We start from the raw sequence: 11,844 nt of genomic DNA on the forward strand, positions 1-11,844 counted from the left end.
ACTCTTATAAAGAAGTAAATTGAAACTGGAAAACAAAATAATAATAATAAAAAAACTAAAAAATAGGGAAAGAATTACTTATTAATAATTAATAATTAATAATTCTATTTTTTATTCTTCTTCTCTCCCCAGCTGTATGGGGTCTTGTCAGCCTTTATTAGCTTTACAATACTGACATCTAGTGTTCAGTCATAAAATTGCAGTTGGCACTTTACAGAAACGATAAAATGATTTTTTTTGGGGGGGGGGGTAAGGGTGAGGTGAATGGAAGTTAATGGATGTTAAATAAGATCATGAGACCAGGCAGAAGTGTATATGTCAGCCATGCATCAGGTGGCAATTTTCCCATGTTTTTATCTCAAGGACAGCTTTTAAACATTAGCACCTGCTGTCTGAACTCTCAGTGACACTGAAGTGACTGTATAAAGAGACTCCAGTGAGAGACTCTATACACTGTAAATATCTCAGGATGAGGGTCAGTGTGGTTCTGCTTTGGGTCAGCTTGTCTTGTGTTCAGCTCCAGAGAGGTGATGACCAGCGCAGAGTGGAGGACACGCAATCCGGACTGAACACACTTCAGAACCAGAGTCGTGTGGAGAGATCAGAGCTGAATCCAAACCAAACCAGCATCCAGCCTGATGTGTGGACCGAGCTGAGGGAGCTGAGGGACATGGTGGTGGAGCAGAGGGTGCAGCTCACTTCTGCTCAGTGCCAACTGCAGTTCAGTCAAGGCCAGATTGAGGAGCTGAAGAAAGAGAACACAGGTAAATCCAGACATTTGAAAGTGAGCTAAAAATTCTAAATTATTTTTCTGAAGACGTAGCAAGAGTGGAAAAAATGAACATCAGTCAATGTCCAGCAACTCTGCAAATCTACAAAAGGTAAAATGCTACATTTTTTTTTTTAAGTAATATTTTAAATGGTCCATCAGGTATCAAATTATTACATATATCTACATTTGGTTTTGTAATAATTTACATACTTTTATATTGGTTAACATGATTGTACTTTAATGTTGTTCCTGTTATTTTTGTGTTTAAGCCATGAATAACAGACTTGACACAAGTGAATTCAGGCCAAAATAAATCAATAAATAAATAAATAAATAAATAAATAAATAAATACATACAAAATTGAATATGCTGCTGGTGCTTGGTCATTCCACATCAACTCACCAAGGACCCAGCAGGACTTTTTTTTGTTTAATCTGGTCAGCGAATGACTGAACCCAGCAACGTTTTTCCTCCATTGCTGAATCTATATGTCGACTCACATACATTTATATTGGTTAATATTGTTTAATAATATTTGCATGTATTCACTTATTTTCATTTTAAAAATCAAGAAAACATGAAATTTGACCAGCAAGGTTCAAACTTCTGCATATAACAGTAATGTTTTTATATTATTATTATTATTATTATTATTATTATTATTATTATTGTGTTTCAGCCATGAACAAGAGACTGTTGGCTACTGAGAACCAAGTGGAGGAGCTGAAGCAATTGAATGCAGGTATGATGACAGATAAATAAATAAATAAGTAAATCAATAAACAAACAAAAAATCAAGACAAACTGAATGAAATATGCTACAGTGTGAAGCCAACACACCCAGGACTGACATTTTATTTTTACATTTAGAGGTAAAATGTTTTAAGCATGCAAAATTTCCAAGCTGTGCTGCAAATCATTTTTAAAGTTATTCTTTTTAAACTCTGCCAAATCAGTTTTTACTCACATCTTAAGTACTGAGTGTAAATATATCATTTTGATAAAAACGGGATACTTGTTGGGATCCTCTACAAGAAAGTAACCCTGCTATGTTCATGCAAATTAGAACCAGGTCAATGAAGAGGCTCTACTGATTCCTACAAAGAACACAAAATTAACCCTCAAACAAAAACTACAGCAACAGTTAAAAAACACAGCAGACAGCAGAACTACAACACTGTGAAAGTTACTGCTGTCCTAAAAGAGTCTGACGGCAGAGCCACAGAGCTGCAGATTTACACCCACAGTTAGACTCCAGCAGTTTCAGGCCAGTGTAATGAATGTGCAGTAGGACAGCGCAGTTGTGCATGTAAATAAAGTCCTTATTGGAAAGTCAACCATTATGAGTGTCCCAGTTGTATTTCAACCAGGGGCCGGTTGAACGTCTGTGAACGCCTTGAACGTCAGTGACTGTTTGTGCTGGTTGTATGTGTCACCATGAATATTACCATTCAGGAAGGGGCATCGTTGCTAAATATAGGAATCAACCACTGGTAACCAGTTAAACCATAAACCAAAGCACATTACAAAACCATTATAAACAAAAAGAAACACTTCATGATTTAGCCTGAAGCTTAATATTATGCTCAGTTTAAACCTGCTTAACGTAAAGTTTTATGCATATCGCTGTTGTCGGAAAAAAAAACTCGTATCTCCAAAATGGTAACCTACTTTACTTTTAATGTCAATGGAACCATGGACTTTTTTCCAAGTCATTCTGGGTCATTTCTTTTAGTCCATTCATCATGAAATTTACACACAATGTAAAGGGTAACAGGTATTTTCAAACTAGGTCAGAAATGGAAAAATGTCAAAAATGGAGATATGAGGTTTTTGGTAACACTTTCTATGAATGTTGCATTTGTAAGCATCTATAAACACATTTATAACATGTTATAATGTATTCATAAGGCATTATAGATGTGGTTATAAATATTTATAAAAAAAAGAATTACACTGAATTACACTTTATAGCCATGTTTATTATACATTATGAATTGTTAATATAATGCATTATAAATAGTGTTAATAACATGTTATAATGTCAGTGCCAAAGAAGTCAGTCCCAGCTTAGAGAGAGTAAAGTAAAGACAAATACCAAGCTAACGGTGGTGAACATTACCTTTCCCACATTGGGTAAAACACTGATGGCAGCTCTAGTTTAAACTCTGACATTTGAAGCCTGTAATGTGCTTTATTGTGAATGTTTTAGTGTTTCAGTAAATCCTTCAGTAAATACTTCAACTTGAAGCCTCACTCTGAACACTGGAGGAGGCTTTAGTACAGTACGCTTCACTTTACTTAGAGCGGACAAATACAACTTATGAGCTCTTATAATTTGTTATGATCAGTACTTATAATGTATTAGGTTAACAATTCATAATGCATAATAAGCATGGCTATAACGTGTAATGCATTTTTATGAATATATATAGCTATGTTTATAATGTCTTATGAATGCATTATAACATGTTATGAATGTGTTTATAGATGCTTACAAAGGTGACATTCACAGAAAGTGTTACCAGGTTTTCTTCTGACAACAGCGACATGCAACGTCAGTGTTCACATAAAGCCCCAGGGTAAGTTAACTGAGCTATATATCTACATAACCCATTACTTTACCCAGAGCCACATCAGCTGTAGTTTGTGTAATATTTACCCTGTGAATCTTTGCTCTAAAGCTTCAAATAATATCATTAGCCCAACACAAATATATGAAAATTGATTGGAAACCTATATAAAAAGACGGAAATGTTGATTAGCCTGATTTAAGAAAAATCAGAATAAGCGTTGAATGCCGCTGGCTTGAACTTGCTGTAGTGAAACTGCTGGTGTGAAACTGTGGCTCTGCAGGCAGATATTGTTGGGGCTCCCCTTGCTGGTAGACTTAAATCAGCCCTGGTTCTGATTCCTGATTGGTGCTTTAAAGAAAGTGGTTCAGTTGCTCCTTAATCTGATCAAGACCTAGTTTGTTTATTTATTTATTTATTTATGTATTTATTTATGTATGTATGTATTTATTTATTTATCAAGCAACTTGATACTTGTCTGGTGCCTCTTCGAGAGACTGACACTGCTGCTAAAACGTCCAGTGTAAAGTCACTACACTCTTCACTCGTATTAGTGCTGATCACGACTCTCAATGGTGCTTTAATGAAACTGATTCATTTGGTCAATAATCTGATTCTGCATTTAGCTGGTTGGATAGTTATTTATTTGTTGTGTGTGTCTCACAGCTTTGGAGGGGAGGGTAGTCTCTACTGAAGTGGGTGTGGAAGCACTGAGAGAGGAGAATGCAAGTAAGTCCTATATGTGAAATAGAAAGATCATTTTTCAAAGTCTTTATTAATAAAAAAGCTGAGCAACATGCAAAATTCACCACATCAAAACAGTATCAAAAATGACATTGATTAATTTGTTTGTTTATTCATTCATTCATTCATGCAGACAGACCAAAGGTGGCGTTCTCATCTGCCTCAGGCTTAAATGGCTACCTCGGGCCAGGTGTAAACACCATACTGGTTTTCAGCAAAGAGATCACAAACATTGGAAATGCTTTCAGTCCAATCACAGGTAAATGTACAGTCAGTACAGAGACAGTGTCTGATGTCTGGTTTGGTTCTTCTCTCTGGTGATGTAGAGACTCTGTACTGATCCATCTGTTTCTCCTTCTGCAGGTGTTTTCACTGCTCCACTCAGAGGAGTCTATTACTTCAGGTTTAATGTATTCAGTAACAGCGCCTCACACTGGATGTGTGTACATCTGTTTAAAAATCAGGAGAAGATCTTATATGTGTCTGAACGTCCAGATGGAGTGAATGAGTACATTTCCAGTGGAGCCACTCTACTGCTGGAAAAGGGAGATCTTGTCTACATTAAGCTCCTTGCTGAATGTCAGATTTTCGACAACGTTGACAATCATTGCAATTTCAGTGGTTTTCTGCTCTTTCCAGTGTAAAGTGCTTTTAATAATAAGCCTTTATTAAATGCCTTTACTAAAGAGGAAGGAGAAGGCAATAAACATATAAAATTCCCTATATGAAAAAAAAATAAAAATCATGGGCATACAGTCGTATGTAAAAGTGTAAACACCCTGTAACTTGTAACACCGCTTTTCTAATTGAAAGCTAACATATCCTCTACAGAAAGCACACTTCAACACAGCAATGTGACAGTTTAATGCAGAATTTTATTTTATGTAAAATGTGCCATAACTTTTGCATTTGCCACATTTTTTTCCAATAAAGAGTCTGTTTTATGAGAATGTTTTTTTATTTATTTTTTTATAAATTCATTTTTTCCCCATTTTTACACACACACCCACAGCTTTATATATATATTTATTTAATCAACTTGACACTTGCCTGGTGCCTCTGCGAGAGACTGACCCTGCTGCTAAAACGTCCAGCATAAAGTCACTACACTCTTTACTCGTATTAGTGCTGATCACAACTCTCAATGATGCTTTAATGAAAGTGATTCATTTGGTCAATAATCTGATTCTGTGTTTAGCTGGTTGGATAGTCTTTAGATTTGTTTTTGTTTCTTACTGCAGTTTGTGTCTGTCACACATCCTCTGGGAGATCACATGACTCCTGACCTCTCCTTACACTCCAATCAGTGCTCTAGATCTCCTGAATACTGATTCTCTTCACCTGTGCCTCATGCCATATGACCTTCTTAGTTTAGTTTATAAGCCCAGGCTTTAGCCATAGCTAATTGCAAGGTATTGTATCTTTTGTGATTGTAACGCAGGGTTTGCAAATCAGACACACGCGGATAAAGGTTAATCCGGAAGATTTATTCTGACGGGAGTATACAGGGTTAACACCAGACCAGGCCAATAACCAGAACAAGCAGACAAAATACAGGGGCACAGGCGAGAGCGGTGTAGAAAAAACAGGCGAGGGTCGTAACCAGAAATAGCACATAAACCAAAACAACAAAGCCAAGACAGAGACGAGAATCGAAAACGAAAAAACAAGCGAGGTCAAACACGGAGTAGCAATCAGAAAAACAAACGGCTCGGTATGCACAGACTAGGTAAGGGCAATACTTCGCAAAGATATGTTTCAAACAAACCGGTATATATACAGAGTACAACAGGTGATGATGATTAGTATTCCGGTGACTGTGATCTGTTAGGTGGTTGGTGATTGGTTGGAAGAGTCTCGTGACTGACTGAAGGATTCTAGGAAGTGGAGTTCTTGGTGGTCTGGGAGTCCGAATGAGAACCAGGAAGCGTGACAGTGATCTACTGAGTGTTCTACTATTTGCCTGTGTACTGTTTACTATTTTGTTTACTGTTGTGTGTGTGACTTGTAAAACATGAAATAACATGTCTATGCAAATATAAAGCACAATCACTTTATATTTGCCTTGCTTGAAAAGGAGATAAAAATAAAATAGTAATTGTGACGCATGCAAAAGTTTGGACACCATTCCAGTTGTCTCAGCGCTTAATTAACTCATTAGGTCTTAATTGACTTATTATAACAAACATTATCTCAGAAGGAAACTGTTTAATTGTGCAGAGTCACCTCATCTTGACAGCGTTAATTATTTTGTTTACAAGAAGATAGTAACAGCTTGCCGAGAAAAAGCCACACCCTACGTCCATTCACAGCCTGAGCGTCTTCCAGCAAACACTTCTTGGATTTATTGTTTTATTTATGACACATTGCTGAGGGCTTCTCAAGGGCAAAAACATCTGTCTGCTTAAATGAGACAAATGTGTTTATGGAGAAATCGGGGCTGTCCTGAGTGAGTCAAAAATGAATGGGGTCCTATGGAGTTTTTTTGTAAATACTTGAACATCTTTTATATTGAAAAAATGCTAACATTTTCTGAACACAGAACAAAAAAGAAACTAATTTAATACCGAATTCAGCTGAAATAGAGATTCTCATTGGCTTTGCCAATCAGGATATGCACATCCTGAACTCAAAAAGTAGTGGGGCATCAGCCCAGAACTCTAAAAAGTGTTGGGTCAAGCGCCCACTCGCCACCATGGTTCCAGCAGCCCTAAACCACTTAAATTTGCTATAGTCACCTCAATTATATGCTAGAATCTCCACTGAAATTTCAGTGTAGGTAAAGAAGTTTTCATCAAAGCACTATACAACAAGCAATCAAATCTAGCTTTTAACCCAGCATCCAAAAATGTTTGGATTCAGTTTGTGGTAAGAAATAAACAGCTTTCACCTGCAATGCATTCACCTATTATAATCATACATTTTTCTTGGTTCAACCTTTTAATTTGAAAGAAAAATGTATATAAAATGAACAGTTTACAGCTGAATCCAACAATTAAAATCACCACTGTGGTCACCCTGAAGCCCTTCACTCTGAACGAATCAGTAATCTGAATCTTTCTGAACCTTGAGGCTTGTGCATGAGTTGCTGGCATGTGCCATGCGGTAATGAACTCAAGTGACACTTCATGTATTTCAAACGTGTATCAGGTGAAAAATTTCTCATGTTTTTATCTCAAGGGCAGAACCGAAACATTTGCCCTGGAATAAAGGTTATTAAATAAAGGTTTTCTTGAGTTAATAATTTATGTATATTATAATATTTTCATGTGCAATAGCACAGAAGTATAGTAATTTAAGCACAGACATCATAGTGCAAAAAATTAAATGGCAGGAGTTTTTATTTATTTATTTATTTATTTATTTGTTTATCAATCAATCAATCAATCAGAAGAGCTGCAGTGACCATTCTAGGATTTATCTAGATTATCTTTAAAGGAAGCTTCAAACGCACTATTGATATAGCTCACTTTGTATATTTAGCCCTACTTGAGCTGGTTTAGTCTACCAGAGGAGGTCTTGTAATGTAATCTGTGTATTTTTTGACTGGCCAATTCGTACCGGAGAAAGGATCTGTGTAATTTCAACAAATTATCCTAAATAGCCTGGACTGAAACATCATCGCATGGTCATTCACATCAGGTGCCATGCCTTCGTATAATACCATGACCCAACAGGACAGACCTCAATCCAATTCAGCATAACTTTCACTTCATGAAGGCTAAACTGAAGGTACAGCTCATCAAGAGCAAGCAGGAACTGGACACAGCTGCAGTGAAGGCCTCAGAGCATCACCATGAATGAATCCCAGCATGTGGTGATGTCTATGGGCAATCACTGAATTGCAACCAAGTTTTAAAAACAACAATTTAATTTATGATCAGTAGGTCCTCCAATTATTTTTGATCCTCTAAAAATCAGAGGCTATGTGTAAAAATGGTTGTAGTTCATACACAGTTCACCCAGTTTGGATGTAAACAGACTTAAATTAAAGCTGCAAGTCTGCACCTTGAGCTCACATTCATCATTCAGTTTCAACCAAAGTAAATTATGTTGCTGCAGAAACTGTCAAATGCAGTAAAGGCCATGAAAAACATGAAACTAGACCTGTGTCAGCTGATAATTTCCCATGTTTTTTTTGTTTTGTTTTTTTTTCCCTCAAGGACAGCAGCGAAATATTTGCACTAGTAATGAAATTTCTTGATAACACTCAGTCTGAAATGACTGTATAAAAGGACTCCAGTGAGAGACTCTATACACTGTAAATATCTCAGGATGAGGGTCAGTGTGGTTCTGCTTTGGGTCAGCTTGTCTTGTGTTCAGCTCCAGAGAGGTGATGACCAGCTCACAGTGGAGGACACGCAGTCTGGACTGAACAGACTTCAGAACCAGAGTCGTGTGGAGAGATCAGAGCTGAATCCAAACCAGCCCGATGTGTGGACTGAACTGAGGGAGCTGAGGGACATGGTGGTGGAGCAGATGGTGCAGATACAGTTAAGTCACTGCCAGATTGAGGAGCTGAAGAAAGAGAACGCAGGTAAATCCAAAGATTTGATATTGATTTATTTTTTCCAAATATTTATTCAAAAAATTCATTTTACGAAACACAAAGAAAAATCTGTTAGTCATTCCATATTGTTTCACTTTTTCCCCACATTTCTACAAGCTGTTTCGTGAAGATGCATGTACATTTATATCATTTAAGATTTGACTGTAATATTATTGTTGTTGTTTTTGTGTTTAAGCCATGAACAATAGACTGCTGGAGTTGATACAAGTGAATTCAGGTAAAGAACAAGTTAAAACAGTCAATACACACCGAATTAAATTTATTCCATAAATCCTGAATTTTATACTTAAAGCAAGATCAAGTTCAAGTATTGCAGTCATACAAAATTACACTCCATATTTTTTCAGTTATTGGGTTTTACAGTTTGCCATGTTTGGTTCTAGATCACATCTTAAACATTAAGTTTAGATATATTGTTCAAGATTGTTGTATCATTATATCTCTTTTATTATCACATTAAATTGTGATTTTGCAGAATTGTTTGGTATTTTAGTCAATTACAATTACAAAGTATTTACCTGGGCTACTCAGATATGCCATTATTTCACATGGAAACACCAACAGAAGTTTGATATTTTTATGAATTTGTTTCATTTTTGATCAAAAATTTACTTTTGATAATTGCATTTTTAGAAATTGTTACTGTGGCGTGTCTGTGAGCTGACATTGTTAGAATTTTGATAACATTTCATTCGATTGTTTATTATTGAGTACAATTAAATGATTACCATGTTTTTTTTATTATTATTAATTTTCTCTCCTCTTGGATTCATACTGAGTGCTAAAACTCATCAAGACAGGCTTTATTTTTGATTTCAAATTGAGACGCATTTTTACTGTCAGCTGTTTTCAAAACAGTGTTATCGGTGTAAATTGAAAGACAGAGCTAAATATTATTAATTTTCTTTGAAAATATGTTTGATTGTGTGCTTTGTTGATTTTGAGGGAAAGATTGAAGGGCACCTCTTGTGGATTGGAACACACCCTCTGTCGGATTACTCCGCTGCTTCCCCACTGTGATTGTGTTTGTGGGGTTATTATCTATATTTAGCTGTAAATGTCTGATTATCAGCACTAAACTCAGTCGGAGTCAATTAGAGGACTGTTTGAGACACTGAGCTCCAGATCCAGCGCGTACAGGGAGGTGTTTAAATAGGGGGTTTTAAATGGACAAAAATGCAGGGCTAGAATGGAGGTATTCTGAACTGGATTACTGACTGAATCTTCACTGAACCTCCATAAAGTCACTCAGGACATAAAGGGTTAGCCCTGCTGAGCTGTGATGTGTTGATTACATCACTGTTTTAACCCTTTTGTTGCCATATGAAGGCTAAAGCAGAGAGCTAATAGCAGGTTTTTTACGGTGATCTGGCTGTGTGTTTGTGCTGTATTTCTGGGTTGTGGGATGTTAGAGCTGGGTTTTCTCACACTGGCTTGTCAACGCAGGTTCCTCTAAGTGTTGTGTTGTGTGAATCATGTCGCTATTTTTAACCCTTTGTTTATAATTTGAAGGGAAAAAGCAGAGATAACAGTAGCAAGTGGGTTTTGGGTGATTTTGGAGCTGGATCTCTGGCTGATGGATGGTCACAGGTGGATAAAATCACTCTAGATGGTGAGGGCAGAGTCTGCTGAGTGGTCAGATCTATGAATTATGCCGCTATCTTAACCCTTTGGTGGAATATGAAGGCTAAAAGCAGGGAAATAATGTAAGGAATTTGGGTGATTTTCTGAGCCAGATTACTCACTGATGCTGACGTCAGAGCTCGATGACATCAGGCTGGTGTCAGAGCCGAGTATGCTGAGTGTTCTGATATGTGATTTATATCTGTAGTTTAAACCATTCTGAAGTTGTGAAGGCTAGACGGCAACTTTGCACACAAAATATGGGCTTCTGGTTCAAGGAGTTAAGCCATACATAACAGATTTTGCTTATCAGTTGTGATTAGAAATTTTTTATTTATTTTATTTTTATTTTTATTTTTTTGCTTGCAGTGCCCTGATACATCCATAGTTTAGTCATTTGAATGTAAGGAATATGAGTAACAACCATAGTATATTCATTTATTACAAATGTTCAATTAAAAGATAAATAAAAAAACACCCAACTGTCTTGCTGGTCCTGAAAATGAAATAAAGTTAAAAATAAAGTTATGATTAAATTTTCTCGCATAACAAATGCAGAAAATTTCTTTAAAGTTATGAAGATATCAGGAGTCAGGACTTCAGATATCACCTAGTTTTTGTAGGTTTGCAGATATCAGTGACACCAACAGTGAGACCTACTTTGATAGGGGCAGTTTCTGGGGCAGTTATGGGCTGGAGGTCAGAGAACCAGTCTTGTGACCAGAAGGATCCTCTGAACTGACAGTATGTGAGAGAAGTGCCCTTGAGCAACTGCTTCCCGGGTGCTGTGGATAAGGCTGCCCACTGCTCCGGGCAAGTGTGCTCACTACCCCCTAGTGTGTGTCTTCACTAGTGTGTATGTGGTGTTTCACTGCATGGATAGGTTAAATGAGGAGGTGAAAATTCCCCATTGTGGGACTAATATCGGTCACTTATTCTTAATAAATGAGGTTGTGAAGCTTGTGTTACTACAAATTAAGATTAGAAGAAATGAAGCTTTTATACAAAGCATACAAAAATGTACATTTTCAACCAAAAAGCACTGCAGCAGTTTTACACATTGCACACTAAAATGTAGAGAGTAAAGTTGGTATAAGTCTTCAGTTCAGTATGGTTGGATAGTTTTACATTGCTTTTTATGTTTCACAGCTTTGGAGGGGAGAGTGGTCTCTAATGAACTGGGTGTGGAAGCACTGAGAGAGGAGAATGCAAGTAAGACTTAAATGTGGGATAGGACAATCAGTTCTCAAATACTTTCTTATTAGAAAGCTGGACATTTACAAAAACAAAGGCAAAACATCTAGACATTTTCTCTTTAGAAATACAGAAAACTACGTTTTCAGTCTAACACTGTGATTGTTTCTGCTTGCAGACAGACCAAAGGTGGCATTCTCATTTTCATCAGGCTTAAATGGCCACCTCGGGCCTCTAGGTGTGGACACCATACTGGTTTTCAGCAAAGAGATCACAAACATTGGAAACGCATACAGTCCAATCACAGGTAAATGCACAGTCAGTACAGAGACAGTGTCTGATGTCTGGTTTGGATCTTCTCTCTGGT

The 11,844-nt window shown here is 36.9% G+C and overlaps 1 protein-coding gene across 1 annotated transcript; it reads left to right on the top strand.

The window, feature by feature from the left end:
* The first annotated feature begins 431 nt into the window (after window positions 1–431).
* On the top strand, window positions 432–4,816 carry LOC118801668 (cerebellin-3-like). The gene is made up of 5 exons (XM_036562030.1): window positions 432–764; window positions 1,453–1,515; window positions 4,013–4,075; window positions 4,224–4,349; window positions 4,454–4,816. The coding sequence occupies exons 1-5, from the start codon at window positions 470–472 to the stop codon at window positions 4,732–4,734; spliced, it is 828 nt and encodes a 275-aa protein (XP_036417923.1). The 5' UTR covers window positions 432–469; the 3' UTR covers window positions 4,735–4,816.
* The last annotated feature ends 7,028 nt before the right edge of the window (window positions 4,817–11,844 follow it).

The sequence above is a fragment of the Colossoma macropomum genome, unplaced genomic scaffold (assembly GCF_904425465.1).
Source record: "Colossoma macropomum unplaced genomic scaffold, Colossoma_macropomum, whole genome shotgun sequence".
Lineage (NCBI taxonomy): Eukaryota > Metazoa > Chordata > Actinopteri > Characiformes > Serrasalmidae > Colossoma > Colossoma macropomum.